The sequence below is a fragment of the Malurus melanocephalus genome, unplaced genomic scaffold (genome assembly GCF_030028575.1).
Source record: "Malurus melanocephalus ecotype Western Australia unplaced genomic scaffold, MMel_1.1 scaffold_371, whole genome shotgun sequence".
NCBI classification, from domain to species: domain Eukaryota; kingdom Metazoa; phylum Chordata; class Aves; order Passeriformes; family Maluridae; genus Malurus; species Malurus melanocephalus.
The window spans coordinates 362,648-384,986 of record NW_026623603.1 but is presented as its reverse complement, the minus strand read 5'-3'; the positions used below and the strand labels follow the sequence as shown (position 1 = coordinate 384,986).

The following is a 22,339-nucleotide window of genomic DNA, read 5'->3' as shown; positions in this document are numbered from 1 at the left end:
CTGGGGCACACCTGGAGCACGGTGCTGGGGCACACCTGGAGCATGGTGCTGGGGCACACCTGGAGCACGGTGCTGGGGCACACCTGGAGCACAGTGCTGGGGCAGCCAGGGCACACCTGGAGTGCAGTGCCAGGGCAGTCAGGGCACACCTGGAGCGCAGTGCCAGGGCACACCTGGTACACAGTGCCAGCGCAGGAGGCTGGGGGTCAGGGCAACTCCAGCTACCAAGCCACGCTTTGCTCCTGACGCTCTTTGCCTGCAGTGCCATGCTGTTGTTACAAAACAGGAACGAGACGGGACAATGCGGAGCAGTTCCTGCTGCCACGCTTTTGTCCAGCAGCTAAAAGCTGGTTCAGAGGGTTTTGTGGAAGCGTTGTTTGCTTTGGTCTTTTTTTGCTCTTTCTTTAAGTACAGACTTAAAAGAACTGGAGACTGGAGGCCACTGTAATTATTATTTCTTCCTGAATAGCACAATAAATGTGCCATTTGTTCCATAAATGACAGGGTCCTTGCCTCAGAAAACATATGCAGCCTGTTCCCACTGCCGTTCCCTTTGACATGTGAGTAACTGCCCCTGCCTGCCTCTGGGTGCGTGGAGATTTCTCACTCCCTCATTGGGGTCAGTGCCAAAACTTGTCTTAACATGTGATGTATGTGGTCACTGGAAGTCACTGTGGAGGCTGTCAGTGAAACAGCCTGGGTTCATAGAGCAGCTTCATTTGGATGGCAGCTGATGGAGGAGCTCTGTGGAATCGTTGGGGATAAAATCTGTGCGCAGGGGAGGACAGCTGCAGTCTGTGATCGTCGTSGGAGAAGCTCAGACATGTACAGATATGGTCTGGCAGTCCTGTGGTGGATGTGCCATGTCCCCACCTGCTGTGGCACCTCCAGGATGCGGAGGCAGCTGCTCAAGATGTTCTGAGGTCTCGCAGCAGAGAGGAAGGTGCTGCAGGTGCATCTTTGATCAGAGCTGAGGGTGTGTGTGATGGTTTGGAGCTTTTGGCTTTGTCAATCACAGCAAACACCATGACATGCAGAGTGAAAATATCTGTGTGCCTTGGCTGCTGCTTGGGTGTGTGCAGAGCCAGCAGATCCAGGGACAGGCAGGACTGCCAAAGGAAGGACCCTTTGTGGATGGGTGCTGCTCAGCTACTGAGATATGCCAGTCCATTAAATGGACTCTTCATAGGGTGCCTATAGACCTATGTTACTTTTGAATGTCTGCATCTCCTGCTGTTGGTCTGAGCTCCAGATGAGAAACAGTGTGCTGACTGGAAGGTACTGAGGTTACAGAGTTGTTGTTCCTTGGAGGAGAAAATTATGGAGGAAACCCCCTCAGTTCTGGTCACATCTCAGTTCTCCTTCCATAATGCAGGTTTTGAACTGCTGTGGCTGACAGGCAACGAGATGGAGCTGAAGTACTGCTCCTGAGTGACGCTCCTGAGTGACGCTCCTGAGTGACTCCAAGGAGCAGGGAGCATGGTCATGGAGCCTCCCTCAGGAGGGTCCTGTGGGGTGGGAGCTTCCCTACCTTGTTAGTTCTCTCTGCATAAGCTGTCAGTTCGAATCTCCACAGGGAAGCAGAGGCTTGCCTGCAGAGAGGAGCCCAGTGCAGTGCCTGCTGCCATTCCAGAGGCACACACGGGTCCCTTGACGGCCCAGGCATTCACAGCAAGGCTGTTTCATAACCTCTGCTGGGATTCGTGGCATGTTCAGAGGCAGGTTCTCCACTTAGTCAACRTTTTATAAGGATTTAAGGCTGAGGAGCTCTTTGAAGCACTGATGCAGCTTGTTCTGCCATGACAAGGTGGAGATGAACGCTGGCGTGTCTTCCATTCCCCAAGGAAGATGCTCTTTTGCACGGATCACAAGCTGTGGCTCTGCAGCTGTTTGAAGAGACCGGAGGAATTTCAGAGCCTGGCGCTCTGTGCAACATGAAAGCCTTCCTGTCTGAAGCTGAGGTGCTGAGGAGCTCCAGCTCTGTGGCCTTCATGTTTGGGTGGCAAARGGAAAGAAGGTCCCTGAACCATGAGCAGCTTGGGGAACCAAAGCTCTGCTTAGTGGAGGCTGATGAGGCAAAAAGCAGGGTGGCAGCAGGAAGGACACAAACCCTGCAGAAGATCTGGGCCATCTGATAACAGACCTCCAGAGGGGCCTGTGAGACCTTCTCCTCTGCTGGAGGAGTGGGGYCAGCACCTGCCCCCGAAGAGGCAGACATGCAGTGGTCTGGGCTTGACTGGGGCCATTCTGTTGTGCCTGAGGGAYTGTTTAATTAAAAAGAATGCTGCACCATCACATTTCAACTGTTTTTTCCATACATTGCTGCAGGTAACATCTAAAATCTCTCTAAAAGGAAATAAAGCATTCCCCAAAGTAGGGATGGCAGATGAAGAACAGGAGAGAGAAGGAATTATGTTCTCTTTCAGCTTTCTGCATCTGTGCATTTGCTTCTGCGTTTGCAGTCCTAGGGGCTCTTTTTATTTTAAATTTCCTTAGGAAAAACCCTGCTGAATGAATGCTGCCTGCTGTGGTTGACTGTTCTACTTTGGCTTTGGCCTGGGGAAGCTTGGATGGTTGGGAAGCAAAACTTGCTTTTCARTCTTGGTGGGAAATGCCTGAATAGAGAAATGGCAACCATGAGAGTCACTTGTAAATGATGGGAATGGCAGTCTCAGCTCTTCCTTCCTGCTCATTCCTGTCCCAGGGCTTATTTAATTGCTTAACAAAGGCATCCTCTGAGACCACTGTAAGAGCACTAGTGCAGGGAGAAAAAGAAGGAAGCATGGAAAAAGCCTTTCATCCAAGCACAGGTCCTGTGCATTGCTGCTGACCTCAGTGGAAGGAGCCTTGGTTATAACTGTGGTGTTCGTGTTGGGAATGGAGCGGCTGAGCCCCAGTGTGGGGATTGACTTGTCTGGGTTGATTCAGGGATTTTGGACAAAGGCAGGAGCACTCCTGAGGGAGCCTGCTTGGCAGTAGGTCACATTCATCCCTGGGGATCTCCTCATTCCCCTTCAGGGGAGGGTTTGAGGTTTCTGGGGCTTTAGTCCAGGTTTTGGTGCCAGTCTGGCAGCTCCTGAATGCGCTTGACCCACGAGGTGAATCCYAGTGGCCTCTGCCTTTTCAGCTGGGAGCTTGCCATGAAACTGGAAGCGTGTGGGAGCCCAGCCAGGGCTGGCCATCCAACCAGGCATCCCATGCAATTAATCCACAGGCTGCTGGGCCACGTTATTCCTGGCCACGTATTTGGTGCACACGGCAGGTGAGCCCCACATTTGCTGCCTGCATGCCACCCTGCTCCCTGCTGCTCCCTGTCTCCCGGGTTGTCACGGGGAGTCAGAGCTGTCACCACTGCCTGGCACTCTGTGCAGAGGTGACGAAATGCATTTTTCATAAACCTCCCAGCTCACTGTGGCTGATTGATAGGGCAGCTGGAGGAGTCCTTCAGGTGCCCGCTCTCAGGCACCTCTGTGCTGGGTGCTCTGCAGGGGGCAGCAGGGTGGTCCYTGGCTTGGCAATCCCAATGGGAAACCTCCAGGCTGAGCTGGAACTGGCAGTGAGGGTCTGGGCTGGGACAGACTGAGATTCCAGCCAGGGTGAGGAATGGTTGTACTGGGCAGGCCATGTGGTGCAGGTGCTGCTGTGGGTGTTGTGTACCTGGTCCATCATCATTGGATTTCTGTAACACTGAGCAGGAATTTTGCATGGTTTTTTAACCTCTTAATTGAGTCTCTTTATAGGGAAGCTGGCATCTGACAGGGGAAGGAGGTTGTTATTCCCTGTGAGAGCCACAGGTGAACAGTAGGAACTTGGGAAATACAAAAGGCTGTTTCCAGAGAGGCTGGGAGTAAGCCAGTTAAATCTCTGGCAATTTGTGGGCCCAGCTGCCATGGTTCTCTGGGATGTGGTTAGTGCAGCATGTGCTTTCTTTCCTGTTAGATTCTCCAAGCTTGGGAAAGCAGAGCAGGTAAAAACATTCTGAATTCTGGCAGACTCCTGGGTTAGTGCGAGCCAAGGTGTCACCTTKCAAATAGGAACTGATGGAAAGGGCAGATCTGAGTGGGGGGCAAAAACGTCACTTATTGTATGTGCTGTGCATGGGAAATTGCAACAAGGAGCAGGAGTAGGAAATCGGTATGGGCAGGAGAAGATATATTTTCAGCTGGGGTTTGGGGTGATGGGGAGGTGAGGAGGAAGGGGAAAGCTGTTTCATGTGGTTGAGGTCAGGYAGTGTGACAGCTTTCAGAAAGATGTTTGTTTTGAAGGTCCCTGTGCATCTCTCATCTCCAGGTAAAGTCCTCAACTCTTAAATTGGTGCAAATCAGCACAGGCACTCTGATGTGGACTCAAAGGTCCCTGCCAGCCCCAGAGCTCTGTGGAGCGAGTGTCATGTGGTGTGCAGGCAGTCGCAGAGCCCTGTGAGAGCAGCTGCCAGAAATTCAGATGGATGCACTGCTTRTAAATAATAAATGATAAATTCAGTCTTCTGATCTCCAAGGCACACTCTGCTCCTGTACACTCCATCCAGGCAGGGAAGATCCCCCACCCTGGACTCAGCAGTCTCTCTCTGGCATGGAGGATCTGAGGGGTGCTGGGGTGCAGTTCCTGGAGCTGGGGTCATGCTGAGGCACAGTGGAGTGTGGCCCCTTCTGTCACCAACGCTAATGAGCGTGGCCCCTTCTGCCACAGTCGCTAAAAAGAGAGCGACTTTTAGGTGGGGAGAGCAAGGGCAGCCTTGCTCAGCCTCAGACCAAGTCTCAAACTCAAACGGAGTCCAAAGCTGTGCTCCTGCCCTCTGGAGAGCAGCATTTTGTGGGAATGCTGCTTGCTGAATGAATTAATTGAGTCAATTGAAATGACAAACTAAACGATGCTGAGTGTGAAACTGTGCCTGCTGTGTAAACAGCAAGGGCAGGGTTGCTGTGGCCGGGTGGAGGGGTCCTTTCCAGCTTTATCCAAGTGATGGACAACACAGGGGGAGCTGTGGCAATGCTGGTGAAGCTGCCGGTGCCAAGAGCTGCCCCCGCCGTGCCTGGGCCCTTCTGGGCTGTCCCTGCTGCTGGATCCATCCCTGTCCTGCTCCACTGGTGCCAGCCTCTGGCAGTGCTGTGGGAACTGGGTTGGTGGTGTCACGGCCAAGCTCCTGCTCGAGGGGCTGATGTGAGCTGATGGCTGCACAGGTAGCCTGCAGGGGTTATTAATATTTATTGTTATTATTTGTTAGCAGCAGTTACAAAGGTTGCATGGTTGCTCAGTGGATGCCACGCTCTGTAAACATGGGTTTGTGCCATGGTTATCCTGTTCTTCTCATGTCCCAATTCCCTCCTGTATGCTGGTCCCAGTTTGGAGTGGGGCTTTGCTGCAGGTGGGAGCATGACCTGCTGCCTGTGCTCAGCCAGCACAGCTCGAGCCACAATTTATTCCTGTAAAACTCAAAGYGTGACCTCCTTGCTGTGTAGGTTCTCTGTAGGCAGCAAGAAGCTGTTCCCACAACTTTTCACTTGTGTAGGAGTGTTTTTAACACGCCAGAGCAGAGTCCTAGTAGGAGTAAATGATGAGGAGCAAGCAGGAAGAATAAAGTTTTTTTTAAACAATTTCATAAGCTACATGAATGGAATGGTCTGTATGGCACCTACACCATCTCCACTGACATCCTGGAGGTGGGAGGGTGCCTGCAAATCAGTGCTGCTCCCTGGGCTGGTTTTCATCTGTCTGGGGCTTTGTGCCCAGGTGGGACATCTGGCAGGGCCTGGAGGCTCTCACTGAGTGGGCTGCTGTGTGGGGCTGGAGACACTCACTGGGGGCACGGGGGTGCTTTCCTGAGGGTTCCTGGAGGAGCAGAGCTGCTGAGATCATCCCAGGCACTGACCTCAGGTGGAGCTGTGTGAAGCCTGTGCCAACCCAGAGCAGAGGGGCTGTACCCCGAGAATYCCAGAATCCCAGAATGGGCTGGGTTAGAAGGGAACTTAAAGCTCATCTTGTTCCACCTCTYACCAGGGACACCTCCCACCATCCCAGGCTGCTCCAAGCCCCAATGTCCAGCCTGGCCTTGGACACTGCCAGGGATCCAGGGGCAGCCACAGCTTCTCTGGGCACCCTGTGCCAGGGCCTGCCCACCCTCCCAGGGAACAATCCCTTCCCAATATCCCATCCATCCCTGCCCTCTGGCACTGGGAAGCCATTCCCTGTTTCCTGGCCCTCCATCCCTTGTTCCCAGTCCCTCTCCAGCTCTCCTGGAGCCCCTTCAGGCCCTGGAAGGCGCTCTGAGCTCTCCCTAGTGCCTCTCCTCTCCAGGTGAGCACCCCAGCTCTCCCTGCCTGGCTCCAGAGCAGAGGGGCTCCAGCCCTGGGAGCTTCTCCATGACCTCTGGATTCTCTCCAACAACTCCACATCTTTCTGATGTTGGGGTCCCCAGAGCTGCAGGTGGGGTCTCACCAGAGTGGAGGGGACAAGAATAGAGGGGAAGGGCTCTATTCCTGCCTGGTTTGTTCTGGGAARACACAGAACAAACTAATTGGGTCCCTGAAGGAAGCTTCAGTTTAGCTTTGCCATTCAGTGCTCTTCTCTGACTTGGCATAATGTGATGGGTTCATTRTTATTATTTTACTCTGTTTTTATTATCAATTTTTATTCAGATCCTGTTCTTTGATCAGTCAGGTGTATTCAGGTCTCTTCCAGGATCTTTGTAGTTTTAATACTGGCTTTAATGAAGGAGAAAATTCCCTCCTGCCTGCTTTGGAGATGTTGCTGACCAGGACCTATCAGTGGCAGGAGGGAGCTCAGACAGATGCATGGAGTAGGGGGTCCCTGGAGCCCCACAGTGCCTGTCCCTCAGCCATACCAAACCTGGGTACTGTGTACCCGGGGCAGGCGCAGGTGGTGACCATTCCTCATCTTAGGGAAGAAAAAGCATGAAATAAAGATGAAGATGGGTTTTAAGAGGAGAGAAACTATCAGGTCCTCAGAAGTCCTATACTTAGTGAAGGCAGATGCTCCTGTTGTGCAAGGTTTGSTAGCTCGTCGTGGTTCTTGCAGCATCTTGCACATTGTTTTGGATCTTCCTGCTGCACCCTCCCTGTTAAAATGTGCTACAGGTGACCATCTCCAGGTAAATGTGTTAGGAGCAACATGTTTGCATAAGAGATCTGTTGGGGTTTTAATATGGGCAAGCTGCTTTTTCATGGCCCCAGTTTCCAAAGGAAATCCAAGAAATGCTGTGTCTTACAGTGCAGTGCCCAGCTACAGGAAGGACTGAGATAGGTCTTCAGCAGTGAGAGCTGCTGAGCAGGCACGTGGGTATCTGGGCCTGTGTTCCCAATCCATGAGTGTTTCCAGTGTGGTTGCTCACAGCTTGGGTTGTGTGTACTGGGAGCCTTTGTGCCTGTGCCCCTGGTGAGGAGAGGATGTGGTGTGTGTAGGCTGGTCCTGCTTGAAAACACAGTGCTGTGCAGACCCAACTAATAACCGAGGAAGGGCATTAATGTGTGGCCTCCCAGTAATCCTCTCTGCCCTTTGGCTGTTTCTTCTCCTGGGCTGAATTTCAGCTCCAAACCTCCTCTTTCTCCTGTCTGTGTAGCTGACCATGGARCAGGTGGGACAGCTGGCCACAGGGTGCTCCCAGGGTGTCTGCAGCACGTCAGCAAAAACAAGTGCTCCCCACAGACCTGGGGACCCTCCTGCTCAGAGGAAGAAACTTTCAGGTCAGGCCAGCTGAATTTCCTTCTCTTTCTCCGTGGCACTGCACATCACTTGGCCTGTCACGCTGGGCTTGGCCGTGGATGCCCCCATTAACAGGACATTGTGTGTGAAGGGTATCTGTGCTCTGTGTCCTGAGAGCCCTTCTCCAACTCCACAGTGTGCATGGTTGGCTGCAGARCATTCCTTGAGCTTCTGTTGCCCTGGAAACTTCACCTTCAGCCACAGAGGCTGTGAGGGCCAGGAGGTCTTTGTGCCATGGCTCACCTGGAGGGTGCTTGGGCTGTGTTCCTTGAGGGTTTCCATCCTTGGATGGCTCTCCAGGGCTGTCCTGCACTTAGCCAGGGRGCTCTGCCCATGATTTGTGCTGGCAGATGTGCAATGTGCCGGTGGTGCTGCCGTTAGCTCCAGCCATCAGCGAGGGGTGGCTGCATGGAACCCTGGCCTGAGCTGCTTCATCTGCAGGCAGTTTGGCAAGGCTGTCATACCCATCCTGCTCCCTCAGCTGATCTCTAGCTGAGAACAAGGATTGGCTTATTGTTATTGCATATTCTCAGAGATAATTTTTATTTTGTGTCAGAACTGGTGTGGCAGCAGGACCAGGGCAGTGCTTGTCCCCTGTGCTGGCACTGCTGGGGCACTTCCAATCTTATGTCCAGTTCTGAGCCCTCATCGCAGGAAAAGCAGCAAGGGGCTGGAGTGGGTCCAGGGAAGGGGAAGGGGCTGGATAGTCACTGCTGTGAGGAGCAGCTGAGGGAGCTCAGCCTGGGGAAAAGGAGGCTCTGGGGGACTTTCTCAGGAGCAGGGAGCCAGATTGGAGTGGCGCTCTGCTCCCAAGGGACAAGGGATAACATAAGAGGGAAAGGCCTTGAGTGTGCCAGAGGAGGGGCAGGGTGGACATCAGCAGGAATTTCCCCATGRAAAKGGTGGTCAGGCCTTGGCAGGGGCTGCCCAGGGAGGTTTGGAGTGCCCATCCCTGGAGGTGTCCAGGGAAGGGCTGGAGGTGGCACTGAGTGCTCTGGGCTGGGGATATGGTGGGCATCAGGCACAGCTTGAACTTGACGGTCCTCAAAGTCTATTCCAATGTAAATGATTCAGTCGTAATGCTTCCAGTTTTCTGGAAAGCCGGAGCCTGGTGATGGGGTGGAGGAGCTCCAGGGTGTCTGTGYTCTCCTGGAGCAGCAGATCAGAATTCAGATGAGGCTTTAGGTGGGTTTGTTGCAGTGGCACAGGACAGGCAGCGTGGGCTCTGTGCCGGGACATGAAAGCACGGGGCGCTGCCAGCAGCAGGAGGCATTAATGAAATGTGCTCCTGTCGCTGCTTCCTCTGTCACCTGTGAGTGTGGGAGCTGTGTTGAGCTCCCTGGTGCACAGCTCGTGCCATCAMTGGCAATGTCCCTGCTAATGGTGAGCACAGCTCTGGGCTGGTGCTGCTGCCACTGCAGATGGGCTTTTCTGGAACTGTGGAGCACGACCTCCTTGCCAGCAACATCTCCTCCTCTGACAGGAGGATTACTGCCAGCACTGRACATTTCTCTGAGTCTGACCCCTTGCTCTTTCCCTAGTACCTGATTTTCTTTGATGAAGAGGATTATTAGGAAAAATACCAGCCCATCCCCCTCTGCACAAGGGAAATTTTTGACCTTCCTGATGCGGTTTTGGTACTATCCAGATGCTGCTGGATCCCTAAATGGTGCACTCAAATCCAAGCAAACATTCCCTTGTGCAGGTGGGGTCACCATGCCCACATTTTCTACTTTCCAGGCTGCAAGGGTTATTTCTAAAAATGTGCTGTTTCACAGAACATTGCGTGTGGAAATCCTCTCATGCCCTCTGCGTGTGTGTGTGCCTGTAATGAGATGTCAGCCTGTGCAGGCTTCTCTCCAGGAGCTTCAGAGCCCCATTGTTGCACATGTTGGCTCCTCCTGCCTACCTGGGACTGAAGCAAACTGCTAATTGTTGTGCAGATGTCATCTGCCAGGCAGGCAGGAGGCTGGAGGCTTGAAAGAGGCTGTGCTGTCATTTGCTACCAGCCTCCTCGGTACACGTGAGCTCTATTTTTATTGGGAGTGTGCGTTTGCTTTCAGCCACTGCTTTGTTGAATTTCTTTTTYTTTYTTTTTTTTTTCTTTTTATTTCCAKGCTTGCAGATAAAGTTTGAGRRATACTCATTATTCCAGTTTTGCTGCTTGTTTTATAACTAAAAAAACCAAAAACCAACCAAACCCAAAAACCTGTTTCCTGTATGAAAAGTAGCAGTTTGTTCTGAGATGAGTTGAGGGGKAACTGAGTGTTATGGTCACCCTGAGGCTGTGGCACTGTCCAKAAGGGCACAGAGATGGAGCTCTTGAGGGAGCAGATGGAGTTGGAGCCTGTTCATTCTGCTCTGGGTGTTCTAGCTCAGGAGYCTGGGTGTTGGCTGTGGCCTGGTTTCACTTGGCCATGTCTCAGGAGAGAGATGGAGATTSTGGCTACAGGTTGTCTCTGCCTGTCTRTYTTGGTTTAAAAGACAGGTGCTTGCCAATGAAGGCAGGGACCCCCCTTGGAGTGGTGGATATGACCCCCSCTTTCCCTCCGAATTATTACAGCTTTCAAAATCACAGGSTTTCAGGCAAGAATATGRGTWAAAGGGAATAACAGTTTTTTACTAATATGTATAACAAGATAAAACAAGTAACAATGATAGCAACAACCAACCCAGCCACAAACCCAATGACAGCTTCACACAGAGACACACCCTCCCCTTTGGTGCAGTTACAGTCCCAGTCAGCAGGGGCGCTGTTTGCTCTCTGCTGGGCAGGGTGGGTGCAATGATTCCCCGGAGGCTGCAGGGGGCGCTGTGCCGCGGGTCCCGGCTGGTTCAGATCTCCCGCGTGGCCAATGGTGGACACAGAACAGCAGGGATGGATGGAGAAAAAGTTCCTCTGCAAACTCACAGCAGAAATGCTGATCTCGGTGCTCCTCTGGACAGCAAGAAACCCCAGAACGGCCGGATGAACAAAGAGAGGAGCAGAATCCTGCGGCTGCAGATGGGATGCAGCAGACCTTGACCACTGCAGCACGAATCTCAGGGGTCCCAGCAAGGCGCAGGGGCAGAAGATCACAGTGCAACAAACAGGAACCAACGACTGGAGATGCTGGGCTCTGAAGCGGCAGCAGGCAAGGTCTCTCCTGCAGGCAGCAGGTCCACTGTCCTCCCCTGAGCCAAGCAGGGCAGGAAGTGAAGCTATGAAGCTACCCCCCCGCCCCACACACACACACACACACACACACACATACACACACGCCCTCTCCGAGCCCAAAACTCTCGCAAGAACTTCTCTCTCTCTAAAGAGAGGAAATTTAAAAAAAAAAACCAAACTGCCAGGCAGGAGAAGTGCCCAAGGAAACTCTTTGGGTGGGACTAGGTTCTTTTGTTTTCACCAATYGCCCTGCCATCAAAAGGATGACCTGGCAATCACTATGTCCCAGCAACAAAATGGGAAAGAAAGATACGACAAGAAAGGAAACAAAAGGAGAAACCTTAACCCACAACATGGTCTTATGAAAATAGRGAGCTTTTCTTCTACTCTGGCTGTAGTTTACTGTGGGCTTGTGGGTTCTTGAGGTGGTTCTTTGACTCTTTCGAAAAGAGAAGACACTGAAGGAAGAAATGGGAGGTGAAGCTTTGCTGCAGTGTGTGAGTTAAGCAGGGGAGCTCATTGCTCGGGGGTGCTGTGGGTGTCAGAAATCCAGATCTGCTCCAAAACCAATTCATGGGAAAAATCCAGTTGATGTGGTAGAGGCGGCTTGGAGGTAGAGGCTGCTGTTCAGGAAGAGCCTGGCTCAGGAGTTTTTGGAAGATGCAGAAGTGCATCAGATGTATTGTTATCTCTGCTCCCCACTGTCCCTCTACTGTCCACCACTGAGCAGTGTCATGTTGTGGGTTGCCTTTTCTTTGTCTAGCAAAGCCAAGCAGGAGGAGGAAGAAGTAACATAGTGGAGTGGAGAGACAAGGTACCAGTGAAGGATGGAAGGAGAGGAGCCTTCCCTCCATGTCCTTGAAAGCTTCTGGGGGCAGTGGCTCTTTGGTGGCAGGAGCTGGTGTTGGGGACAGAAAGGGGTTGCTCCAAGGAGGGAAGACTGTGGTGTGATGTGCCATCCTGATGGACAGCAGAGAGAAAGCGAGATATTTTGGACTGCATGTATGGGAGGAACTTCTTTAAAACCTGGAGTAGGAGCAGACTTGATGGAGGGATGAGTAATGAAGGAGTGTTTGAACGGAACTAATCAGTCCCATCTTCTTTCAAAAGACCTCATTTAGTTTAATTTAGCAGCGTGTAAATTTAGAGCCAATCAAAGGAAACACTTGTGCAGCCTGTGTGCTGGCAGGCTGCTCCATTCCCTACCCCAGCAGCGAGCTGAAGGCTGTAGGTGGATCCAGAGCCTCATGTGGYGAGGCAGTGGGGGCACACGTGTGCGTGGTTACACATGTAGGGTGGGCACACGAGCTCCATTCCTGGGCACTGGCACCCACAGCAACAGAACCCTGCAGTTTTTTCCCCCCTCTCTGTTCAGCAGGAGCTCTGTGGTCCATCAAGGTGGCTCTGTGCCATGGCACTGCTCCCTGGGCTCCTGTGAGCATGGCCAGAGCCAGCTCCTGGGCCCACAGCTCGGGGGAGCCGGTGCTCTGAGCAGCTGAGAAAGCCTTGCACTGTAGGAAWCACTAAGTAAACCTTGTTGACCTCTGCAAAATGTTGTTTTCCTCAAGAAAAACCTACATATGGATTAGCTAAACCCCTGATCCTTGGACAGCTGGTCGTTTTGTTTAATTTGAATTAACGCAGCTACTTCTGTGTWTAAAATGAGGCACAGGCATAAAAAGCCTTCGCAGGATTGCACTGCTTTTTATTTTTCCCTGTGGTTGTCATACATAGCACTAACAGAGTGATTTTAAATAAGTCTTGCAGGTCTTCTCATATTTTCCAGGAGAGAGATTATCCCCTGCAGGGTCAATATAAGGTACTTGGCATTACCTGTCACAAACCCCATTAGCAGTGAGGCCGGCTGCTCCCATGATCCCAGTGTGCTCACACCTCGAGGTGTTGTGCTTCCTGTGGTGTCACACCCCTGATCCCATGCTGTGTCGCAAAGTGTTGTGTAAAGAGTCCTGAAACCTGTGAAAATGAAAAAAAMCACTGTTGGGTTTGTTTTGCTTTGCATTTCAGGCTGGTGGCAATGTCTCGCTGGGCCAGTCTCCTCTGCACCGCTGCCAAATTCCACCTGCTGCTGGTGCTGCTGCCTGTGCTCTTCTCCTGGCCAAGTCTGAGCGACAGAGCTCCCGTAAGTTTTGGCTGCTCCAGCCACTGTTGGTCACTGGGGTCTCTGTTAGGGTGGCAGCCTTTCCTCATCCCCCTCCAGAGCCCAGGAGGGTGTTGGTGAGTCACCTCTTCCCAACTGTGGAACTTTGATAACAGTATTTCAGATGCACTTTTTGAGGCTGTTTGCCTCACCCCAGAAAATAAAAAATAAGCTCAGTCCAGAGACTTTCCAACAGGAACAGTGGCACTGGGGCAGCTCCTGTTTGCATAGATATTTTATTTGAAGTTGTCACGCATTCTCCCCTGGCAAGAGGCAAAGCTAGTGATGTGCTCTGGTGAGAGAGGGGAAGGAGTGGCCTCAGCAGGTTCCTGGCTGTGCATCTGTTGAGTCACCACAGGTGAGTCAGGCTTAGGAGAGCATTCTCTTCGATCTTTGGGTTCCATTTGCATGGATTYTGCTAATTGCAGGTGGTTGTTGTCAGCTGTGGTTGTGGTGAGTAGGGTCTGCCCCTCAGCACAGGGTCAGGTGTGCAGAACTCCCCAGGATGGATGCTGCTGCTGACCCCTCGGTGCCAGGCCCACAGAAAACTTYCTTGAGGAAGCTTGAGCAGTAGAGAGTGGTGGCTTTTTGTCTAATAAACCCAGCCACGCTGGCATAGGGGACCACCAACTCCATGTCCCTGGACACTTGCTCCAGCCTTTGCACCACAGCTTGCTGGGCTGTTGGTTTGGGGTGCAGCTGCCTGGGGGCTGCACTGTCACCCAGAGCAAATCCAAGGGACAGATCACAGTATAAATACTGTAAGGTCAGTACCTTGGGCCCTCCTGGGGTCATGTCATAACTTTTGTATCAGCACTGGGGTAGCAGCAGGATCAGGGCAGGGCCTGTTCCCTGTGCTGGCCCTGCTGAGGGATCTCGAGGGCTGTGTCCAGTCCTGGGCCCCCATGGCCAGAGGGACCCTGAGAGGCTGGAGCGTGTCCATGGCAGGGAACGGAACTGGGGAAGGGTCTGGAGCCCCAGGAGCAGCTGAGGGAGCTGGAAAAGGGGCTCAGCCTGGAGCAAAGGGGGATCAGGGGSGACCTTGTGGCTCTGCACAACTCCCTGACAGGAGGGGACAGCCGGGGGGGTCGGGCTCTGCTCCAGGGAACAGGGACAGGAGGAGAGGGAACGGCCTCAGGCTGGGCTGGGGAGGGGCAGGGGGGACATCAGCAGGAATTTCCCCATGGAAAGGGTGGTCAGGCCTTGGCAGGGGCTGCCCAGGGAGGTTTGGAGTGCCCATCCCTGGAGGTGTCCAGGGAAGGGCTGGAGGTGGCACTGAGTGCTCTGGGCTGGGGACACAGTGGGGATCGGGCACAGCTTGGATTTGATGTCTTGGAGGGCTTTTCCAGTCTCTGATTCTGTGAATGTTGACACATCTCTGTTTCAGGGAGGAAGGGGAGGAGGCTGAAGCTGGAGCTCAGTTATCCCAGCTGGAGATGGAGCCCTGGGACAGCCCCGCAGTCAGAGCTGTGGAATGGGAAGCAGCCTGGTGCCAGGTTCAGGCAGGATTCATGGGGCTGCTCTGCCATCACCCTTCCTGCAGTCCTTTCCAGAGGCTCCGCAGCACTCCCATCCCTCTTTAGGACAAGCAGGCTGCAGTGTCCCAGCCCCTCTCTGTTCAGACTTTTCACTACCTGCCCTTGATTTCAGACTGACAAAACAAGGACACTTTTTGCCTTTAAGGAAATGTCCATTGTTATTTAGGAAACATCTTTCTCCTAGTTGAATTAGGAAAACAACCCAAAAGGGTTTTACTGATCTCTGTGTTAATGAAGACCTGCTTGTGTGGTGCTGCCCATTTTTGCTAGAAATGCTAATGAAAATGGAGTATTGCAAAACAACTGTGGCCAGGCAGTGACAGGAACACTTAAATGAACCGAGTCACATCCTTTCATCCTTACTGAGCATTTAAACCCCAGCACTTTTCCTAAGCAGGGCCAGTAAACATCAGCTGTCTCCATTATGTGTTTGAACAGATCCGGCTCTGGGAGGCCTGTTGGTAAATTTACAATAGCCTGTATCACTAAACTCCCTCTTGGATAATCACAGAGCCGTGGAAATAAGCTAAGTAATAACTGCTCCACTCACTCCTTTTTAGCSCTGTTGAGTGTTGGCTTGGAAAATGTTAACATTGATTTTCATCTGCACAACCTGGCTTTTTATGGCTGTGATTGTTCCTGAGCTTTAACAGTTTGTTATAATTTGAACAATTCCAAGCCCCTGATGCACTCAGCAAAAGCAGGAGTTAAGATCTGGTTTCTCATGCATTTCTGAAATTGCAGTCCCTCTTGACAGCTGAAATAAAAACATTCTGTAGGTTTGTCAGCCATCTTTGTKTGTTACCACGGTCATGGAATCATGGAATTATTTAGGTTGGGAAAAACCTTTATAATCATCGAGTATAACCATTAACCCAGCACTGCCAAGGCCACCACCACTAACCCATGTCCCCAAGTGCCACATCTGCAGTGTCATTGCTACTGTACACGTTCTGCTCAGTTTGACATTTCTCTTGCTCAGAAAAGACTCTTTTAGGCTGGAAATGGATATTTAAATGCAGAGCATCCAAATTCTGACAGARAATGTGCATACATTTTTTCCCAAAGAGTAGAAGAACTGAAGGCAGAATGTGTCCCAGAATTTCCAGTTAACCTCTGAATTTACTTCTATTTTTCCCTGTGAAAACATTCTAAGGATTAAYATCCAAGCATTTCATGAAGTGAGCTGTAACTCTATTCTAATTGCCAACAATTAGGACTAATTTTTCCCTGTAGGGTGGTTAGCTCAAATTCTTCAGTGGTGACTGAATTGGTGATCTCAGAGGCTGAAAATACTCATTTCAGCAGACACTGAGCTGTCGGGAGGATGAACCTGGGCCAGTTCATCTGTTCCTGTTCCAGCCAGAACAGCACAGACCCAGGAGTCAGTGCCTGKTGTGAGAGTACAGGTCGTTACTATGCACTCTCCACAGTTGGATGTGACTCCCACAGATCCCTGTGGAGGCTTTCCATTGAGCAGCAAGGTTTCCCTCTCAGCAAGGATTTCTTTCCCTGCTGTTCTTCCCTGTTCTTCCCTTGGCGTACCGTCACACCACTCGTGCTGGCTGCTCTCCCACACCTCTGCCATCCTCGTGCTGCACTTGCCATGGAGGTGGTGATTAAATCCCTGCCTCATTGTTTTAAAAGACTTGGAGAACACTGGGAGCGGGTAGAGAAGAGGATCCTCACATTTGTATCATGTGGGCAACTCGGTGTGTTTTTTCCCATGTCCTATTTTGGAAATAGCTGAACTATTTTAGCTGAAATCTTCTCCAAGCCTGAAATAAGTGCATGTAAGGAAAAAAAAAAAGAAAAACAAAAACAAAAACCCTAACCAACCAACAAGCCTTGAGGCGTTCCACTCGTGTGGAAAATTTCAGCTGAAAAAGTTAAAAGTTTCACATATTTTTAGGTAAGGGAAAATGGGGTCTTASAATGTTACACAACCCTAATAATAGCCAAGGCTCCTGCCTCTGACTGAAATACAGGTGAGGCTCTGTGAGAGCTGGTTTGAAACCTGCAACCTGCTCTGGAATAGGAAATAAGCTGCATTGCTTTGTTCAGCACAAATGTCATGCTAGTTATGCATGTTTAACCTTTAATATACTTTAAATCTAAATTTAACCATGTGGAAAGAATCTCGGATGTCAAAAAAAAAAAAATCTGCTGGCGAGGGGAAAAAATTTGTATTCTCAGCCAGCRCTAAATTACCCAGATGCAATTGCTAATGAGCTGAATCTCTTGTCTCCAAAAGGAGTTTGCCCTAACAAAAATAGAAGAGAGCGACATAAAAGATGAAGGTGGGAACGAGCCGGTGACAGAGGATGACGCCGATCCTGAAGACCTGGAAGTGTTTTACCCCACAGATCAGTGGCAAACCCTGCGTCCAGGTAACTGCTGCTGGCTAATTATAGCCTCCCTCTGGARCCCCACCTGTCAGCACTGCCAGCAGCCTTGCAGACACTCAATTCCTGTTTGTTCCCATGACAATCAGTGCTTTTGCTGATGTTCGGATAAAGAGAGAAGAACTCGGTGACCCGGTTCAGGGGCTGGAAGCCAAGGGCAGAGCATCTGACCAGGGGAGCGGTTGCTCAAGTGCTTTCAGGTCACTGGAACAGGAGGGTGGGCTGCCAGCCCCCTTGTGGGTGGGGGGCTGTCTCTGTCCCTGGCTCCACAGCCCTCTCTCTTCAGTTGTCGAGGGACAGGTTTTATAACATTTGTTGGCACGTGGATTCCCAGCTCTGCTGTGCTCTGGTGTGGAGCTGCTCAGTGGCAAGCTGATTAGGAGCTGTCACTGGAGCACTGCACAGCTTTTTAACAATRGGTTTTCTGTTCCTTGGCTGTTTGAAATCTAGCTTTTATTCTTATTTGTGCAAACCACAAAAAAAAATCTCTTCCCTTTCTTTGGCTTGGTGCCTTTCATTAGATGTGCTGGGACTCTATAGTGAGAGGAGCCCAGCGGAGCAGCTTGGCCTCCGTGTGCTGGGAAGGCTCTGGAGGGGCCAAACCCATTGAAACACACCCAGATGTATGTGTGCATACATATTTCAACAATTAGCCTGCCTCTGGGGTCTTGGATGAGCTGTCCAATCCACTTGTGCTTTGGTGTCCTCATGTATATGCAGGTGTAATACCTTCCCACCTCACAAGGGTAAACTAAGTAGTAATTAATTTTTATAAAGTGCTCTGAATTTAAGAGCTTTATCTTGTGCTCAGTATTATCAGTGAATGAATAAGTATGGGTTCCATTTGTCTTGAAATTTCTGCCAGATATAGCAGAATGACTTTTCCAAGTGTAAATCTTTGAATAACATAAATGGCTACAGAAGCCCCTCCATTCCACAGTATATACTTATATTCCATTTCTGTACCATTATGTATGGAAGGCGTGTAGTGTCCCTGCTCATTATTCAGCCTGGCAGATCCCCACCAGCTCTGTTGGAGTAGAACATGTACATACTTGCAATCATTATAAACCTCATTGCAGGGTTTGTTCACCAGCACCTTCTCCACTGCTCGGGTGCTTTGTTGGCTTCATTTCTGTAGTAATTCCATGTTGGACTCGTGCAGTGAAGGGCTTGTGGAAGTGGGGAGCCTGTCAATAATCACAGAGGAGAGTAATTTTGGTTACTCTCGTAAAACTTAAACAGTGTCCTGTCTCATGTCCTACCTCCTACAGATCCTCTCACTGGGAACGTGTCACAAAGGAGGCTTCTTTGGTGTCCCACTGCCAGCCTGGGTTTCTGGCTCCTGGGGGTTCCTCTGAAGGGAAATCTCTGTGGACTGGCACTCACACTTTCTCACATGTGTTACCGAGGCTGGGGACCCTGCTGCCAGCASCAGCCCTCCTTGCAGCCTCTGGCCTCGAGGCTTTCCCAGTGCGAGCACAGCTCCGTACTGGGCAGGGAGCTGACTCTGGCACAAGGGGATTTGCTGATGTGGCTGCACAAGGACGCACCTTTTGGCCCTTCAGCAGAGCCATGCACCCGGGCAGTGTGTAATCCACTGKTTCTGCACCTTGCCATGTTTTTGCTGCAGTTCCACTCACTGGCAGCTGAGCAGAGCCTGCCTGGGCTGGCTGGGCTGTGCTCAGGAGTTGGCCCTCTGCTGCCCATCTCTCCAGGATATCCYTACTCCCTTTCCTGTTGCATCCCTCTGGCAAACTGAGCCAGTCTCTCTTGGATAAGCAAATGTTTTAATTTAAAATTTGAATTTTCAGTGCTGAACGATGGGAGGGAGCTTGGAGTTGCGTTTCCCCCATCTCACTCTTGTTTCAAGTTGTTCCTGTTCTGAGCTCACGTATAATTTTTGTGCTTCTCTACAATGGTGCAGCAGCTCATCTTTTATAGATGTATTCCCAGTTTTCCTCTGCTGAGTTTCTAGTTCCCTGTTGCTAATTACATCAATACCCATTTCCACTGAGACTGCAGCCGTGTCATCAACCTGTAGCCTGTCAGATCCCCCTCCCCAAATCCAATTGTTATTGTATCTGTARCGCTTCAGGCGCTTGTTCCTTGCTGTCTACAGTGTGAGTTGGATTTTGATCAAGTGCTTTCTTGCACTTTGAGCACACTTCAAGCTGCTGGAGGTAGCTGGATGCAAACACAGACAGACAGTTGCCCTAAGAGCTCTGCTGCCTGTAATCTGGGAGCAAGATCAGTTGTCTTTTCTGCCAGGCAGCTGGAGCTGACGGCTCTGGAAAGGKTGGTGAAACTTCACAAAGTCCTTTAACACTTTGTTAGGCATTGCTTCTTTCTCACTTGGCACTAAATAATGCACCAGGTGTAGTGGGCTCAGACTGAAAGGAGACATGCGCCTCTGAAAGCCTTGCGGAATCTCAGATATTGTACTTTTTGGTATCATCCATGGGGCTTTTCCTTCTGTCCRTGGTTGGAGCCCACAGCAAGCTGCAGGTTTTTGGGTTTTAGTGAGTGGGATTGCAGTGCCCTCTGAATGAAGGTTCACACCCCTGCTCAGACTCCTCATGATCAGGTAACTGTTCYACCCCAGACACAGAATTTGTTTGAAGTTGTGCTTCTTCTGCTGTCTTTTTCCTTTCAGAATGCATTTTGTCCAGGTGATGGTACCCTTCAAAGTTGGAACCTCTCTGGAGGAATCTGGGAGAGGTGACTTTCTTTTGTTGCTGTGTACATTAAGCTGTGCCAGGCTTGTGGGGGTGAGTCTGTCAGCACACAGAAACACCTGCTGCCTCTCAAAGTGATCCTGCTGGTGGTTATGGCAACCAGAGACTGACCCTCAGTCCTTGGGATGGCACAGATGAATGGAAGTGTTCAAAAWATGTGTGAATGTGGTGCTTAGGGATGTGATTTAGTGGTGGCCCTGGTAGTGCAGGGTTAATGGTTGGACTCGATTTGAGAGGTGTTTTCTAACTTCAATGATTCCATGATTCTGTGATGGTTTCCTCCATCAATTTGTCAAGTTTTCTTGGAGATTCTGTGTATAAAAGCATTTCCTTCACATTTCTGGTACCTCCAATTTGCCACGCAGTATCCCAGAGCACACAAATGCTTTATTTCCTGGGAATTACCTACTTTTGTTATTTGGGCAACAAATTTTCCACTGTTTTGTTTAGCATTCCTGATGATGATTGAAAGTTGGAATGCTCTGACCATCTACTCACATCACTGAGCATCAGATTTTCCACCCAGCATTGGGTCAGCAGTGGCTCCTCAGGGAAGGCTTTGCTGTGAAGATTGAGAAAAGGGRTATAAGAGACAAGGGTTGAACTGGGAAAGGAAAAGGGGGTTAATGACCCCCCCAGCAGTGATGGATGCAGAGTTGGAGCTGCACAGAGCCTCTTCAGGTGGGCTCTGCCYACCCTTGTGGCAGCAGCACTTAGCTCCTCCCTGATGAAAGCCTCTGGCAGGTTTTCCAGCTGACAGCTGGGAGTTAATGAGTCCAGTTTGCAATCCAGATGGACAAGTGAGAACCTCCTCTGCCCAAAACATGAAAATATTTACAGTCTGCTSTGCAGACAGGCAGCAGTGGGGCACAGAGAGGCTGCATTTGCTCCAGAGCAGCTCCCTGCAGGCCAGAGAGATGGAGCAGAGCCTGGCACTGGTGCCTGGCATTTGCAGCATGGATCTCTCTGGGGTTTGGATGGAATGTTCCAGGGCAGAGCAGGGATCTTGGCTGGCCTGTGCTGTCAGCCATGGTTAAAGTTCTGCCTTGCAGAGCCGAGCCTGCAGTGACTCCCTGGCATTTGTGCTGCCCAGAGTCATTTGCTGAAGTGCCTGATTGTATCACAGTTAAAAACCAAGGAGCCATAGCTGCTGCTGTTGATCAGGCTGCCAGAGTGAAGTTGATGTGAACATGCTGTTGGTGCTGCTTCTGCAAAGATGAAACCATCTTCTGTTCAGCGGGGAGCTGATGATACATCGCTTGGCATTTAAATATCCATGRCTGCAGCTTCCAAGGATCCTCAGGCTATCTGTGCTCTTCCTGCTGTCACAGGTCTTCTCCCGTCTCATTTGCTGCACAAACAAGKTTTTACACCTATGGAAACACAGCTTTCGAGGCATCCACGTTGGGGAGGTGTTTTCAGAAGCTGCTTTGGAGGACCTGCTGTGGTTTTGGAAAGAACARGACTCAGAGTGGGGAATAACTCGGTTCAGTTTCATTGCCAGTCTCTGTCATTCCAGAGATTTTGGTGGCCAAATGAGCCAGCAGTGCTTTAAGCAGAGAGAGGTTTTTACAGCTGGGAGAAGAAGGAGGCAGGAGGGATGCCTTTGGCTCAGGAGCCCTGTGCCAGCCTGTSCCACAGCCCTTGGTGGTGATGTGGCTGCTGAGGGTCCCTTACACCTTGTCTGTGGGTATCCTGCCCCTGCTGCTCACTGGGATGCCCTGAGCTGCAGCAGCTCTTGTTAATTGYTTTGCTGAATTAATGACTGTCCAAACCACTGGCTTCTCGGTGACCTGGACCTTAACTCAGACAGTGGTGGGCAGGTCTCTGAAATATTTATGGCAGCACGGTCGGGAGAGGGCTGTGAAGTACAGAGTGAAACCACCAGGGTATGCTCGTTTTTGCAGAGTTTGACGTGTCTAACCCAGGAAATGGGAGCCTCATCAGATCACCACAGATTTGCATGTAGAGGAAAGGCAAATGGAATTTWAAAAACCTCATCTATACTAGATGAAATGCTTCTTCTCTGGGTCTCTTTATAAAGTGACTTGTTACTGATGCGCAGAGGGGAGAAATTTCGGCTGTACATGATAATTGTTGTTATAATCTTGTCTGGCCAGCAACAGCAGAGCTCCAGGGTGATTCCAGCAGGTAGGACAAGCCTGGCTGACTTGAGAGCAAATGCTCAGTGCTTGGAAGCTGAGTTATGGCCACTGGTAGTTCTCCCCCTGCTTGTTTTTAATCTGACCTCCTGCATATGAGGCTTTTTGTCTCCTAAATGTATCTTGTGCCTGTCCTTTTTACGGCCATTTGCCTTCAGGGGCTCCTCTCTCAGCTTCCTCACCCTTRTGGGCTTTCCTTGTCTCTCACCTTCACATACCAGGAGGCACCGTGTCCCTTACATTGGCTTGTGCCTGATTCCAAGTCTTTGGCAGAAGGGCTGAAGGTGCTGCTCCTGCCTCGGGTGTGGGGCAGTGCCAGGCAKGTGTGTCACACCCAGCAGGTCCTCCAGGCCTGGCTCCTGGTCTGGATAAGAGGGATAGCRGTGTTTCCTGCCTGATGTTGGGACAAGGATGGGACTGAGGCTTGGGAGGTGCTCAGACAGTGAGCAGGTAGGTTCTTCC

At 50.9% G+C, this 22,339-nt stretch overlaps 1 protein-coding gene across 3 annotated transcripts in view; it reads left to right on the top strand.

Annotated features, from left to right (window-relative positions):
• The window catches only part of SIL1 (SIL1 nucleotide exchange factor), a 109,051-nt gene that overhangs the window by 14,006 nt on the left and 72,706 nt on the right, over window positions 1-22,339 (top strand). For all 3 annotated transcript variants that reach the window (XM_057378693.1, XM_057378694.1, XM_057378692.1), the window contains 2 exons: window positions 12,902-13,016; window positions 16,827-16,962. In XM_057378693.1, the coding sequence (XP_057234676.1) occupies window positions 12,912-13,016; window positions 16,827-16,962 (241 nt within the window). In that variant the 5' untranslated portion in view covers window positions 12,902-12,911. The remainder of the gene's footprint in view (window positions 1-12,901; window positions 13,017-16,826; window positions 16,963-22,339) is intronic.